The 25816-nt window shown below is 36.7% G+C and overlaps 2 protein-coding genes across 3 annotated transcripts; one reads left to right on the top strand and one right to left on the bottom strand.

Moving 5' to 3' along the window:
- The first annotated feature begins 1509 nt into the window (after positions 1-1509).
- LOC122139615 (guanine nucleotide exchange protein smcr8b-like) lies at positions 1510-2822 on the top strand. The gene has a single exon (XM_042738061.1). The coding sequence runs from the start codon at positions 2231-2233 to the stop codon at positions 2801-2803; it is 573 nt and encodes a 190-aa protein (XP_042593995.1). The 5' UTR covers positions 1510-2230; the 3' UTR covers positions 2804-2822.
- A 9798-nt stretch (positions 2823-12620) lies between these two features.
- Positions 12621-23690, bottom strand: LOC109086893. Of its 2 annotated transcripts, XM_042737908.1 has the most exons (21): positions 23533-23689; positions 23272-23393; positions 22856-22961; positions 22670-22763; positions 18910-19066; positions 18634-18823; positions 18153-18275; positions 18007-18060; positions 17808-17927; positions 17518-17676; positions 17070-17123; positions 16937-16979; positions 15867-16080; positions 15509-15588; positions 15017-15124; positions 14835-14915; positions 14203-14307; positions 13927-14048; positions 13720-13842; positions 13332-13380; positions 12621-13219 (listed from the first exon to the last, which is right to left on the bottom strand). In XM_042737908.1, coding segments are annotated over exons 1-21 (2193 nt in total). In that variant the 5' UTR covers positions 23535-23689; the 3' UTR covers positions 12621-13132. The 2 variants fall into 2 exon arrangements, with proteins under 2 accessions (XP_042593842.1, XP_042593901.1); XM_042737967.1 differs by lacking the exons at positions 12621-13219; positions 13332-13380 and having other exon boundaries at positions 13927-14064; positions 23533-23690.
- Positions 23691-25816: the final 2126 nt, after the last annotated feature.

The raw sequence follows: 25816 nt of genomic DNA, 5'->3' as shown, positions 1-25816 counted from the left end.
TCACAGAATGTTCCCCTAATGTTAGTTTTTGATTCCCGTTTGGATATGTATTTATTTTTTGAGAACCAAGGAATAACATTTTAGGAACTTTATTTTTAGGTTAAAATTTTTGCAACCATAAAATAATGTTCCCAGAATGTTGCAGGGTGGTTATTTTTAAAATAACCTAAAAATAACTTATACAGAACATTCCCTTATGGTTATTTCTAGATTATTGTTTTGCAACCATAAATTAATGTTCCCAGAACATTGTGGGATGGTTATTTTTTATGACCTAATAATAACTTTTATCAACTATAGAACGTACCTCCTATGGTTATTCTTAGGTCATTTTTATAACCCTGTAAACTATTTTTCCAATGAAACGTTGCAGATGTTTTTTTGTAATGATATACAGAGCCCTGAAGTTCGTTTAATACAGCATTTACTAAAATACAAAAATTTGATAAATCAAAACGCGTTTTAAATTATTATATTAAGCCAGTGTTAAGTATAAAGTCAGATAAGAGAAATCATAAATTTGTGTGTTTGTTTCATCTTTATTTACTGCACCTAACTGAAGAGAACATGATGTTAATAAAATAAATATAGCCTATTGCATTTTTATCAGTGTGTTAAGGAAAATGCCAATAATATTGCCATTACCTGATGACTGTTGACATTTATGAGAAACTGCAATAATGCCCGCGAACATATCCTTTTTGTTCCACGCTTATTTTGAGGGGGAAACAAGTAGAGATTGAGTTGGTTATGATGAAGTTGAACAATTTAAGGTAATATTATATTTGTTTAATTTGTGGCATATAACAGCCTTACTGAAGACACTGTGGAAATCATAATGTGGAAACATTTTGACATAGACCTTTAACCTGTTAACCTGCACCCCCCATTTTGGGACTCACAGCTGAAAATGACCTACCTAAATTAACATTGTAACAATTCCTTACTTCAGTGTGCTACACACACTATTTTGGTGCCCTTGGGCTTTACTATTTGGGCTTTTAGTTGATAATGCTCAAAAAGATAAAAAATTATTATTATTATTATTATTTTTTTCATATAAAAATACATGAAATCAGTCCTCGAGCAATCCAGAAAAGTAATGGGCTGAAAGTCACGTCTCATGAGTTTCTATTTCAAATCTGAAGAAGATACCATGAAAAGCTATTACTTATTACTAACTACTTACTATTTTAGTCATTTAACATACCAATGCATAGTTTTTCAATTATAAAACAATAGACAGAATCTTAGACATCGTATAAGTAATAATTTGATCTGAGCACTAGAAAAATACAATAAGAATAATTTCAGTAATAAAAATAAAAAAATTAACTATGTATGCCAATTACAGTACATCCTGAGATTGCTAGAAATACAGCATTCACACTGATAGATGCTCATATAGAAAAATAACACACTCATATGCGCTCATACACATATTAAAAACACACATACACACACACACCCCACAAAAAACAAAAAAAACAAAAAAAATGAAGAAAGAAAAAAAAAAGAATTATTTGTGCAAAGTTACGCCCAACTCAGATGAAATGGTGCGTCAGCGTGCGTCACGAGAGAGTGGCATAATTCAAATAAACAATATTCCACCTCTCTTTGACTTTTTTTAGTGGATGGTCTCATTCTGTTTGTGACACATATGCTACAAAACCATGATGTTTTTTACTACCAAAACACAGTATTTTGAGTGTAAGTTATTCCATAACGGATACAAACAATACTTTCCCCGATGAAATGAGACGTAAACAAAGGAATTACAATTCATATTACTATGTTATTGCTTCGTTGGACTAAAAGTGGTCTTTGGGATGTCGATCAGTGGACCCTTACCTTTCTAACTAAACCGGGATTTACAGCTGTGGATGTGTTTATGACTCATTATTATGACAAATCTGGTATTTACTGCGTTTTGATTATGCATGTCTTGATGTGTACTGCTTATGCATTTAGCAAATACATTCCTTATAAGCTTTCCATTGAAAAACAGCAATCTGTCGTTGATGCTTGAGGCTTAGACCTTTATAATGATATAGTTTGTAAAGATTCATTTTGTCCTGTTTCATTCAATCTATTAGTAAACATTGACACATGCAAACAAAGAGTGTTCAGTGTGCTGGCATCCAGGTGCGGGTTAACAGGTTAACTAGTATAATTTCACAATACTTCTTACACCCCTGTTCGGTTTCTTTGTTTAATACTTTTTACCACTATGATTAGTTCTCCAGACTTGGTGGCTTTCACTAAAGAAAGAGATTTCAGTGAAATAGCCAAAGACCCCTCAGCACTTCCTGAGGAACTGTCTGTTCCCATGTATGCCTACACTGGGGACACCACCCCATGGTCCAAGATGTCTGGTGCTAATTTTAAGAAGGACTTTATCATTTTATCAGAGTTTTCAGAGCAAGTTGGGCCAAAGCCTTTGCTTACAGTTCCTCCTGAAACCAAGGCTTTTGGAACATTTGATTTAAACCACTTCTCCCTTCGGATCATGTTAGTGGACTATCAGACCTTGCTCATCAGCCTGGCAGGTTGTAGCTCTTTGAAACTGAACTTTGTAGAAGACTCAAAAGTATTTTTAGGGGATTCTGAAGAAGGAGCATTTGCATATGCGCACCACCTTATGCTCTATGACTTGGAGGCTCAAGGGTTTGTGCGACCTCTTTACCTTGCCTATGTGTCATCTGATGAGAATAACATTATACAGCAATTCCAAGTCACCTTTATTTATATAGCGCTTTTAACAATACAGGTTGTGTCAAAGCAACTGAACAACATTAATTAGGAAAATAGTGTGCCAATAATGCAAAATGACAACAGTAAACACAAATTTCCAGTTAAAGGCAGGTCATCATTGAATTCGGTGATGTCATCATCCAGCTCAGTTCAGTTTAAATAGTATCTTTGCAATCTATTGCAATCAAGTCAACGATATCGCTGGAAATGAAGTGTCCCCAACTAAGCAAGCCAGAGGCGATAGCGGCAAGGAACCAAAACTCCATCGGTGACAGAAAGGAGAAAAAACCTTGGGAGAAACCAGGCTCAGTCGGGGGCCAGTTCTCCTCTAGCAGTTCAATTTCAGGCTGCAGCAAAGTCACATTGTGCAGAGGACTTAACTGGTTCCTGTGGTCTTGTCCCGGTGGTCGTCTGAGACAAGGTCTTTACAGGGGATCTGTATCTGGGGCTCATTTAGTTGTCCTGGTCTCCGCTGTCTTTCAGGGCTGTAGAGGTCCTCTCTAGGTGCTGATCCACCATCTGGTCTGGATACATACTGGATATGGGTGAGTGCAGTGACCATCTGATCTGGATACAGACTGGATCTGATGGCTACAGTGACCTCGGAACAAGAGAGAAACAGACTAATATTAGCGTAGATGCCATTCTTCTAACGATGTAGCAAGTACATCGAGTGTTATGGGAAGTGTTCTCGATTCCGGTTGACCTAATTAATGCAGCCTAAAAATCCTTTAATGGATTTGAATGTTAGAAGCGTATTAGTGTGTTATGTGTAAGCCAGGTTAAAGAGATGGGTCTTTAATCTAGATTTAAACTGACAGAGTGTGTCTGCCTCCCGAACAATGTTAGGTAGGTTATTCCAGAGTTTAGGTGCTAAATAGGAAAAGGATCTGCCGCCCGCAGTTGATTATGATATTCTAGGTATTATCAAATTTCCAGAGTTTTGAGAACGTAGCAGACGTGGAGGACTATAATGTAATAAGAGCTTGTTCAAATACTGAGGTGCTAAACTATTCAGGGCTTTATAAGTATTAAAGCAAGATTTTAAAATCTATACGATGTTTAATAGGAAGCCAGTGCAGTGTTGACAGAACTGGGCTAATATGGCCATACTTCCTGGTTCTAGTAAGAACTCTAGCTGCTGCATTTTGGACCAGCTGGACTATGTTTATTAAGCGTGCAGAACAACCACCCAATAAAGCATTACAATAATCTAACCTTGAGGTCATAAACGCATGGATTGATATTTCTGCATTTGACATTGAGAGCATACGTCGTAATTTAGATATATTTCTGAGATGGAAAAATGCAGTTTTACAAATGCTAGAAATGTGGCTTTCTAAGGAGAGATTGCTATCAAATAGAACACCTAGGTTCCTAACTGATGACGAAGAATTGACAGAGCAGCCATCAAGTCTTAGACAGTGTTCTAGGTTATTACATGCAGAGTTTTAGGTCCTATAATTAACACCTCTGTTTTTCCAGAATTTAGCAGTAAGAAATTACTTGTGATCCAGTTTTTATATCGACTTGCATTCCACTAGTTTTTAAAATTGGTATGTTTAAAAACAGGGAACAGGAAGAACTTTGCTAATGAACTGGAAATTGCAGAAATGAGAGAATGATCCAGCAAACTTTGCTTTGACAACAGCAAAGCACAAGGAAACAAGATGGCGCCTGTGTCGGCATGTTCGGTTGCTCCTCTGTCTGCTAGTTTGGCTGTTTGTTTGGTTCTCAAACTGTGGTGCCCTTGTGGTTTATGATCGCCAGTCTCTCTTAGATATTAGATCAATATTTTTCATTTTTACAAGTTGGATGTGGAGTGTGTCTTTAACAACCGTAACACGGTTGGAAGGAAACATGGGTCTCGGGGAGGTCGTACGATCAAGCTGAAAGCCCGTCTGCATGCGGGCTGTATCCCAAGCCCCTTTTGCGGGCCGCACTATGGGGACTCTGTGGTCTGGCATCTCCTGGATCAGGCTCACCAGTGGCTTCGACCTGTTCTTCCCCTGTTCCCGTCCTCCGTCCCTTGGGTTGGCCTTCCTCGACCATCTTCTCCAAAGAGCTGGAGCGGCTCCTGGTGTGCTGCGGCCACTGCGCAGAGTGTCACTCTCCTCCGGAGTTGTCCCTCCACCCAATATGGTTTTAATCAATGCTCGTTCAGTGGTGAACAACACTTTTCTGCTGAATGACTTTTTCTCTTCGCACAATTTGGATTTTAAGTTCATCACTGAATCATGGATTAAGGATGGCGATTATACCCCTTTTTTCTGAACTGGTCCCGGTTGACTGTACATTTTTTAACTCTTCTCGCCAAAATAGACGAGGGGGTGGGTTACTCACTGTGATGAAAAACTCTCATTGTGCACAATGTCACGCTGTCCCTGTGGATATTTACACCAGCTTCAAAGCCCAACTTCATCTTGACTGGAACAGTCCTGTCTGCTTAGGGGTGATCTACCATCCTCCAGATTCAGTTAAGGACTTTCAACAGCAATTCACTGATTTTATTGGTAACATTGTTATTAAATTTGATAGTATTTTATTGGTGGGTGATTTTAACATTCATGTTTGCTGTCAGTCACGGGGTCGATATTTCTGATATTACAGATTCTAATTATATGCTCTCTGACCACAGGCCTATTTTATTTTCCATGTCTCTTCCCAGTCTTCTTCATGTCTCTACTAAAGCATCATCTACAGTATGTCCTGGGTTTATTCTCCTCAGTTCAGTGAAAATTTTAGTCAGTGCTTTACTAAGCCCTGTTCTCATCATTTTCTTGACTCCCCATTAGCAGACCTGGATGCGGACAAACATTTGAGTCTGTTAAATAGCGCCTGGCTCAATGTATTGAATGAGACTGTTCCTCTAAAACCTCTTAAGCACAAACCTAAATCTGAATTATGGCATCTCGGCTGCTAAGGCAAGATTGTAGAAAAGCAGAGCGGAATTGGAAATAGGACAGTTTACACATCTCACTATAGTTGTTTAAAGACAGATAATAGGCTTATCAGAGAGCCGTCAAAGCTGCTAGGGCAACCTATTTTCCAAATTTAATACTTCATAATCAGTCAAGACCTAAAATCTTGTTTTCTGTTATCAATTCTGTTGTTAATCCCCCGGTCAATACTGTATCTGTTGCCTCTGTTGCTCTTTGTGAAAGTTTCTCTAGGTTTTTTAAGGAAAAAGTAGTTAAACTAGGCAGAGGTGGAAAGAGTACAAAAATATTCTACTCAAGTAAAAGTACCATTACATTAATGAAATTTTACTTGAGTAGATTTTTAGACTGGTACTTTTACTTGTACTTAAGTAAAAGTAAAAAAGTAGCTAATTAAAAATTAACCAAAATAAAAAATAACTAATTAAAATTTAAAAATTGGAGGGAGGCAAAAAATGGACTAAAGACCAAGAGTGACGAACCCAGTTCCTGGAGGGCCACAGTCCTGCACAGTTTAGATATAACCCTAATTAAACATACCTGATCCAGCTAATTTAATCATTTGGGCTTATTTGAAAACTATATGATGTGTGTGCTGGAGCAGGGTTAGAACTAAACTCTGCAGGGCTACGGCCCTCCAGGAACTGAGTTTGACACCCCTGAGGCCTATTAATCTCAAACTAGTTGTTTTTAATTAAAGGAATGAGTTATTTTGAATAATAAGACATTTGGGCTGTTACCAGGCAAATCAGTATCAACAAACTCATCTTTTCAATGCAGACGAAATGCAGAAGCTTCATCTGAAGTGGCATTTAGATGTATTTACACACTGTTTAGTGCAGGACAAGAATGCATTTAACCTGCAGTTACAAATGCATGAATAATGTTTTGATATACAAGACACAAAATGTTGAATACTCATTTGAAATTATAAAAAATTAATTATTTAAAAAATATATATATATATATATATATATATATATATATATATACTTTAAATGTGAAATTAAAATGGCCAGTATGTGTCAGCAAGTCACTGTTAATAAGTTAATCATTGCGATTGAACCAAATCATTTAAACGGTTGATTCATTCAGGAATGAAACACTGTAATGTTGCTCAGAGACAAAAAACTGTGCTTTGGTGGCTGTGTTTGGAATTATTTTTTGTTTGTAAAAATAGAGCAAAAACAGGCAATATGGTGTCTAAAACGCAAGTCTCTTTAATTAACTTGTTTACTGACCTGTTGTAAATATATATATATATATATATATATATATATTTAATCATGATGATTTTTGGAAGAAAAGACGGCATTCTTTGTGTGATTTTGATTTACTATATGAAATGATATATGTAAATTTTCTGCCCCTATATCTTCAATTTTGTGATCATTCTAAATGCATTTTACAAGACTGAATCACACACTGAAAGAACGCACTGTAAATGCGCGCGCACATAATTAAAACAACAATTATGATGTTATCACAGACGATATATATCGCACACTCCACACCACTGTCTTTTTGGCTAATTTGTGCAAAACCTCTTGCTAAAATGTCAAAGCTTCATTTTAACTACCAATGTAACGATGCAGTTATTTAGCTTACCTCTACATGCTTGCGAAGGGCTGATGTCTTGTCGGATTTTAGAAGCTGCTAGTTTGGTCTCCCTAGGCAAGCAAAGCTTACACTGCATAATAGAGCATAAAAATGACCAGGGGTTCACTTCATTTCCTTCGAGTTCAACTTCAGAATATGACGGGGTTTCGTTTTCCGCGGTGTCTGCACCACTAACGCCTGTTTTGTCCGTCTGCATCTTTCTTGTTGTGATTTTAGCGCCAGTTTGCCCTCCTGCCCATTATTTACTGACGTAGTTTCCAGGGAGCGATTTTTTTTTTTTTTTTACTCAGTAATTAATGTGTTTTAAAATGTAGCGAAGTACAATACTTCAAACAAAATATACTTAAGTAAAAGTAAAATTACAGATTTTAAAAATTACTTTAAAAAGTAGAAGTACACAAAAAAGCTACTCAATTACAGTAACGCGAGTAAATGTAATTCGTTACTTTCCACCTCTGAAACTAGGGCTGGTAGTTCATATTCCTCCTATTGAGCTGCCTCTCCCCCCGCAGTTTTCTGCATCTTGGGACGTCTTTGAACCTGTCTCCCTTCAGTCTTTTGTCACTATTGCCAAGTTGAAACTATCCTTTTCTTCATATGATGTTATCCACCCTAGATTTTTAAAGCAAATTGTTGATTCGGTTTGTAACAGGTCTAGTGTCCTTTTTAAATAAACGTATTTCAACTGGGGTGGTTCCTGTTCATCTGAAGTGGCTACTGTCACACCTCTCCTCAATAAGTCTTCACTTGATCTGTCAGTTTAAAAAAATTATTGCCCTATCTCTGTTTTGCCATTTATCGCCAAGGTTTTGGAAAAGATTGTGGTTTTCCAACTTCAAACTTTCCTTGCTTTAAATAATCTGTTTGAGCACTTTCAATCTGGGTTTAAGGCTGCCCACAGTACTGAATCTGCTCTTTTGAGAGTGTTAAATGACATCTTTTTAGCCACTGATATGGGTGACTCTGTGGTCCTCGTTCTCTAAGATTTATCAGCTGCTTTCGACACGATTAATCATTCTGTATTAATCAGTAGACTGAAATCTTGGGTGGGTCTCTCTGGCACAGTTCTAAAGTGGTTCCAGTCATTTTTATCTGACAGGAAATATGTGGTTAGGCTAGGAGAATTTTTATCTTCCACTGCTTCTCTGCCCTGTGGCCTTCCGCAAGGCTCTATTTTGGCCCCCTCCCTATTTTCGAAAACATGGAGTGAGATTTCACTTTTTTGCCAATGACACTCAAATCTATTTACCTTTTAGGAAAAATGATCCACTGGCCATGACTGCTCTTTTATCCTGTCTAGATGAGGTTAAATCCTGGTTATCTCAAAAAAAAATATCCTTAAATAAGAAGAAAACTGAAGTAATTGTTTTTGGCCCTTCAGAAAATATGAAAGCATTTAATTTTGACCTGGGATCCCTATCAACTTTTAGGACTTCACAGGTACGGAATCTGGGTGTTTCTTTAGATGACTCATTAAAATTCGATAAACAAATTTCCACGGTGATTGGGTCCAGTTTTCATCAGCTCCATACACTTGCAAAAATAAAACATTTCCTCACTGATAAGACTCTGGAGATGGCAGTGCATGCTTTTAGTACATCATGTCTTGATTACTGTAACTCATTATACTGTGGCATTTCTAAAGCTCAAATTGCTTGTCTTCAACTGGTCCAAAATGCTGCCTCTAGATTTATTTTAAAAAAGAAAAAAAGGGATCACGCCACTCCACTTCTAAAGGCCCTTCATTGGTTGCCTGTTCAATTTAGAATACATAATCGTATTATTTGTTTTTAAATCTTTACACAATCAAGCACCCGGCTACCTATCTGAATTGCTGCATCAGTACATCCCCTCGAGAAGCCTAAGATCTGGCAACCAGAACCTTCTTTTAATTCTACATTCCAGACTTAAGTGTACAGGTGACCATGCCTTCTCGGTAATCGGTCCTCGCCTCTGGAATGACTTGCCAATGGAGATCCGAATGGCCCCTAGTCTGACCATTTTTAAGTCTCATTTAAAAACCCATCTGCTTTTATTGGCCTATTAGGTTTTATATTCCTGCCTGTTTTCTATTTGTGTTTTATTTTATTCTGGTTCTTTGTTTTAGTCTGTTTTGTGTGTTCTTACTACTCTTATGATGCTGTTTCTTTTGAGAAGCACTTTGGTCAGTCTTGTGGCTGTTTTAAATGTGCTTTATAAATAAAGTAAACTTGAAACTTAAAAACCTGAGATAAAACTGAGAGATTTACAGTATACCAGAGTCATGTTACTTAGAGAACTAGAAAGAGTGTTAAATAATCTATCTGTAATTTGCAACAATGAAAGGGAATGGATGTTGAATGGTATACCTACATTAGAGAGAAATGCAGAAGATGTGAAACTGAAAGAGAAATCACTATCTCACAAAGATGAAATGAAATTACAAGAGAAATACAGGTGTGGGATTTCAAGAAAGGCAGAAGTAGAGTTTGAAAAAGGTAATAGATCATGTATTACACATGATAGAGATGAACGATTTGGAGAGCAAAGGGAGGGCAAGCAGGATAAAGGATCTTGCCCAATGCCATTGGCTAACAAAGGTGAGGAACTGCCCTGTGTAGAAAAATCCATTCAGCAATACAAAAGACTTCTAAAACAGGTCTCCTGCTACCCATCCAGGTAGCTTAGAGACTCTGAATACTCTTCTTATGAACCAGATGACCTCTCTCATTGTTTCGAGTTTGACCTGGATGATTTAAGGCATGGTCAGCTTGCTGGGCCAATACTAGAATATGTTTTTTTTCTTGCACAAACACACCCTCACACACCCGCTCTGCAGCTGATTAACTCTACTTCATCTTGCCGAATTGACAAGTGACTTAAAACTCTCAAGGAGTGTGATGACTAGTTCCACCATCAGACGCTACAGCAACTGTACTCCACTGACAGGACGTTCAGAGGAGATGCCTGCCATCTCTACTCACAACAACTCTGCCGTAATCACCTTCGCAACCTCAAATCAAGCAATTTCTTATTTGAGGATCCATGTGACTTGGAAGAGGAAGCAGACTTGGAAGAGGATTACAGATTGGAAAAGCCAGTCAACATTCAGTCCGAAAACCCTCCTTTCTTCCTGCACCTTCAATTCTAAGTGAACCTGCCAGTCTTGAGTCATATGTAATCCAAAATGCAGTGGCCAGAGTCCTTACCAGGTCAAGAAAATATGATCATATTACCCCAATTCTACGGTCTCTACTCTCTGCACTGGCTACCTAATAAGTTCCATATCAGTTACAAAATATTATTACTCACATATAAGGCCCTTAATGGTTTAGCTCCTGCGTACCTAACTAGTCTTCTACCACACTACAATCCATCACGCTCCCTAAGGTCACAAAACGCTGGACTTTTGGTAGTACCTAGGATAGCAAAGTCCACTAAAGAAGGTTTTTTTCACTCCTAACACTAAGGTTGTGGGTTCGAGTCTTGGGCCGGCAATACCACGAATGAGGTGCCCTTGAGCAAGGCACCGAACCCCCAACTGCTCCCCGGACGCCACAGCATAAATGGCTGCCCACTGCTCCGGGTGTGTGTGTGTCTGTGTGTGTGCGTACATGCGTGCGTGCGCACTTTGGATGGGTTAAATGCAGAGCACGAATTCCGAGTATGGGTCACCATACTTGGCTGTATGTCACGTCATGGTCACCGTCACTATCTTAAACTGACAGTCACCACTAATAAGCTAAATATTGTAGAAACTTAATTTTCTGTAAAGTTGCTTTGCAACGATTTGTATCGTAAAAAGCGCTATACAAATAAACTTGAATTTAATTGAACATGCCTCCTGTGATGAAATGGTGCTAGTCAAACTAGAGTTGGGTGGACGTAGCCAATTTCCAGCCGTACCCAGCACTTTAAATACCCCTTCTGAGGATAACCTGCGCCTTATATCCAACACATCCCCAGTAGAGACTGAAATGGAAAATGGGGGAGTTGTTTCAGATTCGCATTGCCTAGAAAATGTGGAATGTTTCAGCTTTGATGAAGACCAGTATTAGTAGTGGAGATAGTATTGAGGTCTTAGGGACAGAGAAGTCCTTCAGATCCCAGGATTCAAACAGCACTGCAAAGACCTCCACCTTTGTCCACTACAGCTGCACTGGAGGGTCTAAGGCAAGGAAGGATACCTACAAGACGGACTAGCAGTGAAAACAGCATTAAGGTGCTTAGCACAAAATAATCCATACTACCTAAAGAACTGGAATATTTCCTTTATCAAATGAAGGCCTGCCTTCTGGAATACGAGATGTGCTGTGAGTGGTTAGCTGGGCCAGTGTGTGTGGTGATTGTTTGACAACACTCGGCGCCTGGTCAGCAAATGTCCTTCTTCGTACCATAGCCGCATGCCGCTAGCTTCAGTTTAAATATAGCATCAAAATAAAATCAATTTGAGCACGATTTAAACCCGGATGATTGTAACCACTCTAAACTCATCGGTCTTGGGAAAGCTAGAATGTCTCCAACATAGTGATAACATTCGTTGTCTTCTCTAGTATCTTTGTGATATCACAAATCCCAGAAAATATTTTCATAACCAAATTATTATCATGATAAATTATTTCTAGGGGATATTTAATTAAATAAAATATCTCCTTTTGAATTGTACTTTGAGCTTTGTAACTTTGCATACCTTTTTTATGCTCAAACAGCAACATTACAGACTAACTAAAGTTGAAAGTGAAAAAGCATAATAGCACCCCTTTAAAAATAAAATAAAAACTGGAATCTGGAACTCATATTTAACAGCTATCATTAAAATAAAACCATTACAGACAGTTAAGTTGAAGCCATCCTGAGTTTTTTTTTTTTTTTTTTTAACTCAGAATGTGCTGTTTGACTCGCACAAATTTGCCTCACTGCCTGGACCTATTGCCGATATCTCAGCATCCTAGATGTGGATCAAAAGACACTGCCCTATCTACAGTGGTACTCTTATCAACCTGCTGGTGGAACCAAGGAGCCACTTTAAACGTGGAAACACCTACTTCATGTTTGCTCAAAGTGTGCAAAGCAAGCTTGTCACCAGAGCATTCCTTTTAACATTTTCACATGGTTGCCATACACCTAGAAAGCCTGGGGAAAGTACATGGACACAGTACGAATTTCACAGAGATGATAAGAAAATCCTCAACTATTTATCTGAACTCATCAAAATGCACTTCATGGAGGTTCTACCCAATCTCCTCAGATTCAGCTACACCACAAACTGTTTTTAAACTCTGAAAGTTATTTACACAAACTTTTTGTAACAATTGCCAACAATTTGTGTACTGTACCATAGTTATGCTTATATTTTATTGCCGTCAAATGAAAAATTGCTTTTGCCCAGCAATAACAGTATATTTACACTTTCTGCATGCTTTGATATTTTGTTGACGAAGGAAGTTGAAGTGAATAATTACAGTAATATTGTAGTCTATCTCTTGTGCAAAGATTCCAAAGAAATAGCAGTTTACAACTTTAAATGATCTTCAACAAAGCAAAATTGAACAGCTTCATATCAGTGTTGCATTTGAAACTGTCATTTATTTACATTACGGCTGATGCTCAAAGAATTGTATATTGTTCTATTGCTGAATATAACTGTATTTAACATCTTCCAGATATTGATCATAGTCCTGTAATTGCGCATAATGTTGCAAAATACTGGTCAATTCCCAGACGAGAAAAACAAAGGTCTGGATAATAAACAAAAAAAAGAAGAAAAAAAAACAAAACTGACACTTATACTCTTTGAAAACATTAAATCCACTCTGTATGTACATTAAAACAATTTGTTTTTAAAACGGGATGCTGGTCAGACCCATTTTTTCTTGCTGCTGGATTAGATGCAGGATTTTACGTTTTTCTGGAGTAAGTTTGGCCTCCTGCAAGAGAGAGAAAGGTAGCTCACATTAAAAACAAGTTAAAGATTAAATCAAATATATCTTTGCAAGTTTATATTTAACCAAGACACAAATTAATGGAAAAGATTCTTACATTGCATTCAAGATACAGTTTCAAGCTTAGTTGCCAAGGGTTGTGTGATCTGAAATCAAATAGAGTGCATTTGCAAATTGTTGACATTCATTTTCATAATATACACTTCATTTTACCAAATTATTAAATTGCTGAATTGTTTTATAGTGGCATTCCTGTTTTATCCCCAATTGTCCTTTTTATATCCCATTGGACAAAATAAACCAGGAATATCCAAAACATCCAGTGCAATCTAACATCACATTAGAAATCGCCTCTTAATATTCATGCATCTATCACACTCTGTGCTGAAATATGTAATGGATATCTAGATGATTATGTAATAAAGAGCATGAATGACATGACATGACATATGACTATACTATAGTGATGTACTGCTGCTGCTTACTCATTCCAAGTGGCAAGCAGGCTATTGGTGGGATAGGTGTTCAGGTCCAGGACAACACTGTTTTCCCAGAAGTACATGCAGAGAAAGTACGCAACCAGGGAATGTTCGGTTTCAGTCCATTTTCTGAAGTGGATATAAAGCACATACACGCTTAACATGAAGGTCTTTGTTTTGGTGAATGTGTGCGAGCAGAGCACACATCCTTACCTCTGTAGGAGTTGGTATCGCTTATCAGACAGTTCCTCCAGAAGACAGCAAAGGAGGTAGTGCAGCACTTCTGGCCTCACCAGCAGACTGTAGAAGAACCAACGGAGTGCCCAGAAGTTGAACTAAAAGCAAAAGAGCCTGCACAAAATCAGGACTACTGAATTTAACATGGGATTATACAATACTAACACTTCAGCATTTCTTATTTTTGTTTTTAGCTGTACATGGAAGGCCTGAACTTGCCCGTGTTGACTAAAAACTAGAGAAAATAAGCACCCTGAAAGACATGATGACGCTGAGGATGGGCCTGAACTTTGAGTGGAAAATGCGCAGCACCAAAGCCTGAGTGGCCAACAGCAGTCTAGCCTGGTCAGGATAACCCTAATGGGAAGAATGTAAAACATCATTACATGCTGCACCAATAATCAAAAACTATGAATAATATCTGAACAAGTATTATTTAAACTATGTCAGGCATATATAAAAAAACAATTGTGCATTTAATTTGCTATCATTATATACATGCACACATATGACATGCAATGATGTTCTGAAATGAGGTGGCGAAGTCTCTTAATGTTGACATTTTTCAGGTGAAATAAACATTACTTACCCCATCAAGAAAAAAAACTAACTAAAACAATTCTATTTTGTATTTTTACATGAACAATGTAACTATTGTTCCATTTATTAAAATTAAGAACATTTTCCATCAAGTTCTCTTTTTTACGATAATATATAAAATACAACACACACACATACTGGAATAATATTGGGCATCATACACCCTGCTTTCATAGATATTGCCATTTCCCACAAATTCCAATCACCAATAATCAAAGGTTTAGACAAAAAAATAATAATAATAATAAAAAAAAAAAAAATGCAAAGATTTGATTAAAACTCACACTCTCAAAGGTTTTGGGGATCTGTATACGGGAAGTCGTCGTCAGCTCCTCAAGAATTGCACTGGCAGCGTCTCTGGTCTCCTGAGCAGAAACAAACAACTATCAGTCTCCATCAAAACGTCTCATTAGGTTTTCCAACCCTCTCCCCATCCAGACAGACACTAAATAAACACTCTTCTCACCGTTTGATAGGTGATGTCAGGCTCTGGATAGAATGCACCAATAGGAATACCATCTGGAGAAGTAAAACTGGAACTGACAACGCTGAGCAGATAAACCCACGTTTCTGACTACAAACATACAAAGACATCCATTATAAAAGATGGCAGACCTTAAAAGAGCACTTACTGCACACTCTAGTTGCAAGTGAGCACTAAGCCTAACTAAGCCAACAGACATAATGAAGAGTTAATGATAATGAAAAGTTAATGATAATGAAAATAATGATGTTTTTATGACAGGCAGCATCTAACTGGTGTTTGACAAAATGTTTTTGGATAATAAATGCCAAGTATATTTTGGTAGCTAGCGATATATAAATAAAATTGTATGGTAAAAGTATTAAAATCACTCAAGTATGTCCAAAAAAATAAATAAATAAATAAAAAAAACCTGAACATTTGCACATAAAATAATAAGTTACACAAAATTACATTATATACCGTTTTACCTACATTAGCAAAAACAATGCTGTTACAGTCCAGAACCCTCAGTGCAAACTTCAGTACCTCCATCATCTTGAATGAATTTGAACCTTTAATGAAAGCACAGAAACACATCGCATATAAAGCATTCCGTCTGAATGCTACTGCTCATGAAAATCACTTTCATCTGAAAGTTATGTGATCAGCAGCTGTCAAGCTGCAAATCAGCAGAATTGTAAATTCTGAAATTCTGCTGACATGAGAAACGAGTGTGCAATGTATAAATTATTTTTCCTCATTGAATAGGATTAAAAAAGACTGAAAAAACAGGCATTTTCTTTCTGTGTATGTTTCTGTCAAGAGGATAAGAATACTGTCAATTCTCTACCTTCGATGGGTGTCCACTTAGTGCTCAGTAAAGGGTCAGGTATGATCATATTGCCATTTCCTGTATCAAATTCTTGTGCTACATCAGGGGCGTGGCCTGACGTGAGAATTCTGAGATAAGCTCTGAACTGTTGAGGTGTGAGACGGGAGGCCAGGCACATGGCACCGGGCATCGGTGATAACATATGGCAGACTGCACCAGTGTAGTCACCATCCTAAACACACAAACATACAGGTTTATACTTTAGGAAACGGGTCCTTGCCTACTGGCCATGAATCCCTTGCAAGTTAGAAGACCCCAGAGAGACATGACTTCATGGCTTACTCAAAAGTGAAAATTTGCTGAAAACGTACTTACCTTCAGGACATCCAGGATATAAATGAGTTTGTTTCTTAATCACAACAAGTTTGTAGAAATTCAGCACTACATCACTTTCTCACCCATTGATTTTCTGCAGTGAATGGGTGTTATCAAAAGATAGTGACAAAAACTTCACAATCCACACGACTTCAGTTAATTAATTAACGTCTTATGAAGCAAAAAAATACAAGCTCATAAACCAAAAAAAAAACTCAACAAACACGTTTTAACTTTAAACCATCGCTTCTGGTCAAAAATAGGAGTTCATAAACCATAAAAACTCTTCCTCCAGTTCATCTCCTGTTGTCCGCTCACATCAAACTCAACAGACAAATTCAGACAAGATGGCTTTAGATTCTGACTGCACCCATTCACTGCAGGGGATGAGTGAGGGCGAGTAAATTAACCAAATTGCTCTGACTGCAACAGTTTAAAAGTTAAAACCATCTTGAACTTTATTAAAGCTTAATGAGGGTAATTGATGGCTGGAGTCATGTGGATAATTTGTGGATTACTGTGATGCTTTTATGAGTTTTTTGGACTTCATTCTGACTGCACCCATTCACTGCAGGGGATGAGTGAGGGCGAGTAAAATAACCATGAATTGTGTTAATTGTAAAATATCTCAAAAAAATTCTAAAAATGAGAATATAATTTAAAATTGTGTTAATGTAGAAAGCACCGAAGGAAAAGGCTTCATTTCAATTTACCTTACACAGGTAGAGGGGAACCAAGTCTTTCATTCTCTGCAGCCTAAATCCCAGACAGACAGTACCATAAATAGTAACAATAATAATCTGCATATATAACAATGTATGTTCATAATACACAGATGGAACTCACGTGGGATTATTGATGCTTTTGACAACTTTGAGATATCGAGCCAGCTCACGGTACCTAACAAACATTTTAAATAGGGTAGATTATAATTTTATTAGAGTTGGCAAGGGCTACAGCAAGGTCAAAGCTCTGTGCTTTTTATAAAGGAAAAACCCCTGGAATGGATTTAAATAGGGTAGAATGTTTTAAACATTGCTAAAGTATTATTGGTTGTTGCAACATTATTTAAAATACTCCAAGTAATGAAAAAAAAAAAAAACTTTTTTCTTTAAATATGCATAGAACCTGAATGACGTGGATGACCGATATTTGAATTCAACAGCTGCTGAGCTTTGTGTGCAAAAACTTTGCAGGCCTATACGATTTATTGCACATATCATTCAAGTAAATGAAGAGGGTTTTAATAAACAGTAAACAAAGCATAAAAAGTACATTAAGGAAGGGGCATTACTTGTTTTGCTGTTGAAGTTTACAGACTCTCGCTTGAATCACGACCAGAGGTTCACATAAGACTTTATGCCTCCGACCTTTGCCCTGCCTCTCTCCAGTGATGTTTTGACCTTTCATCACAGCAGAGAGCAAGGGATCATCCCAAGGTAGCACACTCAGACTGCAGCCAACGAAAAGACAAATTCAATCATTATTTAATCAACAGCAGACCACAACTAAACAATTACTGTATTAGCAAGCAAATTCTTTAAAAAAAAAAAAAAAAAAAAAACAGCACGTATGTGGTGTTACCTTTTTGGCAATGTGCAGTTTGAAGGCAGAGGAAGCTTCTGGTAGAAGGACTCCAGCTGCTTTATAAAAGAGCTGGAAAAATTAAAGGCAACTAAAAGCATCCACACCTTTGTCATAAATCTGGAAGACAAACATAGTTTAAGACACAGAAAAAGCAAACTCAAAGTAAACAGAAAAGAACTTTAGTTTGTACCATTACCTCCACAGGAGCATTGACACAGTTTCAGATACAATGTTAGCAGCATGTATATTTCTGCAAAGGAGATATAATACACTAAGAGCTGTAATTATACATTACATTGCAAAAAAAGGGATCAAAATGTGCAAGAGTGTAAAATATATTACCCAGGAGTCGTGTGGGTGACGAAAAGCTTAATAGCCCCTAACAGCATCACAACACAAGCCTTTGGATTCTCTTTCTTCGCTTCATTCAAAAACATTTTGATATGTTGACTCACAACAGTGTAACTGCAAGAGTCAAAAAGAAAAATTTTAACATGGCAAGCACTCAAGTTTTATGCATTGATTACAGATTTTGATTATAATTATTGGTGTTTGCAAAGAAACACTATTATTATTGATCATACCTAAAATCTTGCTACTATAACACTAAATTTAAAACATGTTTATTTCTTACCGAAAATACAATCCTTAAACCAATTTCCTTAATTCCACCTACATAATTTAAATTAAACAAGCTGACAATTTCCAAATTAAGCTATAATTTTTTTCTTCAAAATTTGGTTTATTAAATTTTATAATTCAACATACAAAATAAATACAAATTTACTAAATTGGAAAATAATATAAAAGGAGAATCACTCACTCATAATCCAGAATCTTAATGTGATGTTTATAGCATCCATTACATCCGATGGTTTGACACGGTGTTGTGCTGTTAATGTTGCGGTGACAGGTGCACCGACAGCTCGTTGAATAGCTTGGATCCTCAAACCCCAACAAAAAAGTAGCATACTTCATTGCCAAACTTCCAGCAAATTTCTGCAGTGAAGTTTCTACCGCATAAACACAATCAATTCAAAGATTAGCAAAGGACCTAAAAGACAATAAATCTGCAAATGAGTCAAGTCAGAGAACATACCTGCATGTCGTAGGTCTGAATCCATATCCAGTGGGTCAAAGGTGAAGTTCAGCTCATGCAGAAATCCCATCAGACTCTTATCACGGAGGGCCTTCCAGTAGACACTGTGCTTATGGGCATTACAATGGCAAATCCCAGGGATGGTCCAAAACTCACACTTTTAAACAAAAACAAAAGAGGGCATGTTTTTAGCCTGATGTGTGTTAAATCAGTAAAGATGGAAAATTATCACAATCCAGGACTCATCAAAACACCATGTGAAGAATTATGTATATTATGTATAAATTATGTATATTTTGGGAAAAAAAAAAAAAAAAAAAACTTTGGGGGAAAGTTGTTAAGGTGGCTCAGAGTTGACTTTCTTTTGAGAGACAATATATTTATAATGAACTTATTTGCAGACGGTTTAGATTGAAGGATAGCTACGTTACAAACTGCAAAAAAATATTTTTCAAAAACCCATATGACCTGCTCTTTAAAGTAAGAGAAACATATAATCAAATATTAAAATCCCTTTGTAGTGTGTTCATTTCAAATAAACTGGTTATTAAAACTACAAAAGCAGTTCAATCAAGAGCAGAAAGTGATTCCCTCTTTTCTTTTATTCTTAGATTAACATGAGGTCTGTAGGCCTATATTAAGGCCTACTCTGATCCACGGATCAAATATAAATGTTACACATCAGATGCTTTTCCCCAACAGTTCCCCAAATGTTAACTTAAGACATAACAGATTATGTTTGTGTGAATACTTATATACTGTAATTGTGTATATTTATCAGGATCACGCGTTGTTGGAAGCGCCTTTATGCGGGTCAGCCAGGAAGCGAGCAGAGAAAAGGTACTCCTCTCATAAAACATTCAAATAAAGATAATTTTAGATGTTTAATTACTATTTGGAGCATTGGGTTTGCTAGACAAGGGCTTAATGAACAAATTTTTGTGAAAACCACAAATTCAACATTTTTCACTTTTATTGCGTGTAGCTCAAAATTAGATATTGCTTTTGACAGGAATCAGTGGAGGAAGACGAAAAAAAAAATGCTCATAGAGAATGTTAACTGCAAGGGGATGAACTGAAGGTTTCAAGAAGTTTGCGGCCCAATGGAGGTCATGCCGTACATGTAAGAGTTAAATTTTGACTGATAAGCATGGAGATGATGTCTGGAGGCACTCAAATGCAAGGCCTCAGATAACTACTGAGCAAAGGCCCCCTCATTAGATCACAATCTTGGTAGAAGACTCAGTTATAATGTTCTTTTTTATCTCTCTTCTGTCTCATGTTTCAAGTTTAATCTGCAAATGTTTTGAGAAACAGCTGCAAATGCTGTGTGAATAATGTTTCTTTCTGTATTCAAGGACAGTAGGCCTGGGAAGAGTCTAGGACAGGGGTGTCAAACTCAACTGAACTATTGGTAAGCCCCTTCCCTCTAACGCAGAGGAGCCAATGGCAGTTGAGTATCAGTTGCACAGGGAGCGGAACTAGGACATCTTTAGGTTTCAGCGCTACAGAGAAACACTGGAAGATCCAAAGCTTGCATCGTTTTATGGGGTTTATGCTAAAAAAAATAAAAAAAAAAAACGTTTTGGCTGGGGTACTTGTAACACTGATTCCAGATATCCTGAGAGGATAGGCAATGGAAATTTTATTTTATTTTATTTCCTAAACCCAAACAAATTGTAGCAAAATGTCCCAAAGCATTCACTACCAATCTCAATGAAGACAAAAACGTTCGTTTTCTGGTCGTCATATTCTCAATAAGTTACAAATTTTATCTGTTCAAGCAGAACGTTAATGTCATCTTGTGCTTTAGCAAGGTATCTCTGGCTAAAACTAGCTAACGTTAAAGTTAGGGAGTCCCTAAATAGCGGACTGTTCTCGCATCTTGTACAGTGTAGGGCAAAAACACATAAACTAAGGTCTACAATTCACTGTCTCTTCATATTAAACTGGTTAAATGTAAATTCATTTAATTGTACCCTGCAATACATAAACAGTGTTGATCCTTGATGTTGTTATCTGTGATCATGATGAACGTAATATGAGGCTTCTCCCGCTTGCACTGTGATCTGTAAACCTCGCTACATATTTTATATATCCTTTCATGGCATATTTAAGTCCCACTTGAATTGTGGTCCTGTGTCCAAAATTTATCAAAAAGATATATGGACAAGGTTTGCGTCTTGAAACCTTGTGGTCCTGTTGTCGAGTTCCAAAAACTAAGGGGGGCGGGGCTTACCGAAAGGTCGATTATGGAGCCCAAGGTTTGCACAATGAATAAACAGCTGTGATTGTAACAAGTCCTTCAGGCTTATTTGAAAAACTATCCGGTATGTTTGGAGCAGTAAACTCTGCTCCGGGGGCCAGGGGGTTTGACACCCCTAGGTCGATACTGCCTGGAAGGCAAAAGGCAGCCCAGAATTTTTGGTCAAAAATTAGTTAGATTCATTTTCAATAAATTAAAGGCACCTTTGTTATCCAAAAAATCATCTTATAAAATATAAGTAACATAACAGCTTATTTGAATAATCTACCTACAACTACTTAGGCTGGAGACAGGATTCTGCTCATGCTTTCTCAGTTCCACTCTGCGTAGTTACTGAAAATTACTCAAGTACAGTCTAGTCAAATAAAATGTTTCCAATTAAAAATTACTCAAGTACATAAGGTAAGCATATTGTGGAATGTTGAGGAAGACCAGTGCGGATGAAGATGACCCGGGAAGTGTAGATATAAGATAAAAGTAGGATGCCTTATAATTATCTGTTCAATGGTATATCCAATGAACTTTCAAAGTCTTTGTTCCATGATAAATAAACATATACAGTTTAATACCGGTTTAAAGTATTAGCTCATTCCAGAATTAAAATTCCCTGATAATTTACTCACCCGTCTTCAGTCAAAAAGAAAATGTTTTGAGGAAAACATTCCAGGATTTTTTTTCCATGTAGTGGAATTCAACAGCGACCAACAGGGAAAAGACACATATTTATATGTCTTTGTATCAGTTTATTGTTTAAAATGGTCTGTCTGTGTACGTATCCTGGATGTTTAAATCTTTAAAAACCTAAAAGATATTTTACACTTTTACATGCATTTGTGGTTAAAAAGTATATACATATCTTATTTTCATTTATTGTTTCTTTAGATAAGAACCTTATTCCTTGGCTGGGATTGTGTAGAGCCCTTTGAAGATGCACTGAAACTGCAATTTGGACCTTCAACCCATTGAGAAAAAAAAAATCCTGGAATGTTTTCTCTAAAAAACCTTTTTCTTTTCGACTGAAGACAGAAAGACATGAACATCCTGGATGACATAGGGGTGAATAAATTATCAGGAAATGTTTATTCTGGAAGTGAACTAATCCTTTAATTAAAGCTCATCTTTGTAGCTCTCTGGGGTATGTTTTGGTTGTAAGATACTACCCTGTATCAGACATATAAATCTTATTTGACAATTTTGCTGCCAGACTTGGATTTTATATGTGAATTTACTTGACAGTTTAATTTCATTTTTTCCCCCGCTGAATTTAATCAATTTAGATCACAAAAAATAAATCAATAAAAATAAAATAAAAAAGTAATAATTCTAATGGTTCCAATATCCCAAAAAATTATTCACTTCTTCTATGAAAAACGTAATTAGCTTTTTCGCCTTCTGATTTGTCATTAGATAACATTTGCATATAAGTTTCATCAACAAAAGCAAACCCTAGACAGATATGAGAGTCTGATTTAGGTTAGAAGCCAGTGATCTCACCACGGATGCCAGTTTGTCACAGATATAGCAGAAACACTGATCACAGTGCTTTCCATTATCTTCTAGAGGTCCTGAAAGGTCCTGCTCTGCTCGACTAGAAAAAAAAAAACAAATGCATAAAGACACATAACCACTCACACACAAAACAAGTCCTTTACATAAGAAAGGAGTCACTGTTTTACTGACCAGAATGCCAGGGTGCAGTCGTATCTTGCGTGTGGAAGCACTGTTGCAGTTTGGGAGTATGTGATGGCCAAGTCTTCATCCAGCTCCTCAATATGTTTTGATACATCTGAGATCAACAGAAACCAAAGAGAAACAGAACACAGTGCTTGTGAAGGACTGCTGTATTCATATACCATATCGTTTATTGCATACCATGGTACGTTAATAAAGTTGAAGTAACGTTACTGTCATTGTACAAGAAGGAAAAAATGTTATTAACATGGTCATAAAAAACACTATGGCATTACTACTACAGCACATGCAAGAATACATGGTATTGTATATATCGTTTATGGGTCTATGGTACGAGTGAATGCTCACCATGATAACTTTCAGTTTTGTTAGTGTCATGTTTAAATATGTATTTAACAGACTACCTGCTTCGTTTCCCTCATTTTCAACGATCATCACAGAGGAATCATTGTGGGTCGTGAAGAAGTCACCTTCATCATCATCATCGTCATCGCTCAGAATGATTATAGGGATGTCGTGCTCCATCCTACAAAACATGACAGACGATAAGAGGAAACGACCTCTAAAACCAGGCTAACTCAGCTGGCATCGTGTGCGTTTCGTAAGTAAACCTTTAACATTTACTTCGTTCGATTTTTTTTTTGTAACTCAGTCGAAAAACTTACATGTTTTATCGAATGAACCGTCAGCGACCGCTAGCATTCAAAGTTTGGCGCTTTAGCTGACTCACGTGACTCTGACGAAATCATCTTCTTCTTCTATGGCGGGTGGCATCCAACGTTAAGGGACATTACCGCCACCTACTATACTGGAGTGTGGACCAGAGTGACTAACAGAACTTTATAAAATTAAAAAAAAAATTAAATAAAAATTATACTTTATATTAGATTTATTAACCCAGTTTCCTTCAAGAATACAATTAAAGAATTATAATTTCCTGTTTGGCGTATTTGCTTTGCATCTAGTAGGCTATCTCCTGTGGTGTCCTTCTGAATATTTCTCTTTCTGTAATATATTTTTGGCAGTACATGTTCTACTGATTCCTCCTCCTGACAATACTCACACAGACCTGTGGGATGTTTTCCAAAATCTTCTTCTTCTGGCTTTTTATGGCGGTTGGCAAACAAACAAAAAGGTAAATTCCCGACACCTACTGAGCTGGAGTGTGGTTCATTGATGGAACAGGAAGAAAGACTAAGCTGAGGACGAAAAAAACATATAATTCAAAAAAAAAAAAAATAGCATTTAAGGAAAAGGACCACTAATAATAAATTTGCTTCTAAATCTACTTAAACAGATGCACCTTTCTTAAATGTTTCCAGTGTTGGGGAAAGTTACTTTTAAAAGTAATGCATTACAATATTGCGTTACTCCCTAAAAAAGTAAGTAATTACATTACTTAGTTACTTTTTATGGAAAGTAATGTGTTACATTACTTTTGAGTTACTTTTTAAATCTGGGCAGGCCTTGTTTGTTTTTAATATAAAAAAGTTATTCTTTTACAATTGTAATAGCACTTTCACACCAAAAGTGAAATGAATAAGGAAATGTAACACGGAAGGAAATGTTCACGTCTGTACAGCAGAGGGCACAGCTCAAACAAATTGCATGAAGACTATGACTCAGGAGAAGAAATTTCAACACTATGCAGCAATAACAAAAATGAAACACAAATGTGTCATTTTTCTTATTAGTATGGTTGAATAAGATAATCGAAGGTCAGCAGCAAAGACACTGGTTAATAAAATGGGATTAAACACAAATGATATTTGTCTTAAGTAACATTTAATTATTGCAGGTTTATATAATATTATGAGTTTGCATTTGACTGTTTTCATTCATTTTGAGGAATACTGAATCTGTTTTTGTGCCATGAGAAGAGTAAATAATGTTCATATTTAGTCTAGAACTACAGTAACATAACAGTGCACACAACGCCTCTGCACTTTCTTCCGATTTCTCTCTACATGGCAACATGAGAGCTGTCAGTCAAGACATGGGAAACAAAGTAACTAGCGTTACTTATTTGAAAAAGTAACTCAGATATTTCCTTCTAAATTGAAAAGTTATGTGTTATTTTACTAGTTACTTGAAAAAAAGTAATCTGATTACGTAACTTGCGTTACTTGTAATGCGTTACCTCCAACCCAATTTCATTAATGCTTTATATACTTTCCAAGCCATTATTCAGCATTTGTTTAAGTGTAATATTTCCAATCCCCGTTTCTTTTAACTTTTCCACCAAAATTATCCAGAATTTCCACCAGAATTATACCAATTTTATTTTGAATCTGATAAAGATGTCTACCTCTTTCCTCCTCATTCCATTGTACTTACAATTTGCCTTTTATAGCTGTTCTAATTATAGCCTTAACTTCGTCTTTACAAAGTGGAATATTCAGTTCTATATAAGTTTATTTCAGCGCCTCCTTTGCTAGATGATCCACTTCCTCACTTCCTTCTCATCTACTCCCACATGTGCTGGAACCCACAGGAAACATATCTTCCTAATGTATTTACCCTGTACATACTTAAAATAATTTCATATAGAATATCTTGTCTTGAGGATCTCCCACTAATTAGACTTGATAATGCTGAGAAAGAATCTGAGCATTTCACCACATTCATTTGTTGAGAATCCTCCATCCACATGGTAGCTAACAATATTGCTGCCATCTCTGTTGTGTAAACTCCTACTTGATCAGATATCCTTTTACAAATTTTAACTAGATAATGTGGAATATATACTGCTGCTGAAACTCACCGTTTCTGGATCTTTAGATCCATCAGTGAAAACGGTAATTTTTGAACTATAATTCTGCTCAAGATACTGCATAACCATTGCATCCTAGTTATCACCCTATTTTTAGCATTAATAATTTTATTGGAAATGAAGATCTACCAGTGGTAAAGAGAAGAGCCACGGTGACATGGGTGACACTACTGTCA

This window comes from Cyprinus carpio, chromosome A1, assembly GCF_018340385.1.
Source record: "Cyprinus carpio isolate SPL01 chromosome A1, ASM1834038v1, whole genome shotgun sequence".
Classification (NCBI taxonomy): Eukaryota; Metazoa; Chordata; class Actinopteri; order Cypriniformes; family Cyprinidae; genus Cyprinus; species Cyprinus carpio.
The sequence above is the reverse complement of the archived record's forward strand: the minus strand, read 5'-3'. Positions and strand labels throughout refer to the sequence as shown.

Bases quoted from the DNA above. Each gene is read 5' to 3' on its own strand.
- LOC122139615 (XM_042738061.1), top strand. From the start codon at position 2,231: ATGATTAGTTCTCCAGACTTGGTGGCTTTCACTAAAGAAAGAGATTTC.
- LOC109086893 (XM_042737908.1), bottom strand. The intron at 17,124-17,517 runs GTAATGCCCCTT...AATGTTTGTTAG, and splicing joins AAACTTCAACAGCAAAACAA to GTACCGTGAGCTGGCTCGAT. The intron at 13,220-13,331 runs GTAAGAATCTTT...TCTCTCTTGCAG, and splicing joins AACTGTATCTTGAATGCAAT to GAGGCCAAACTTACTCCAGA.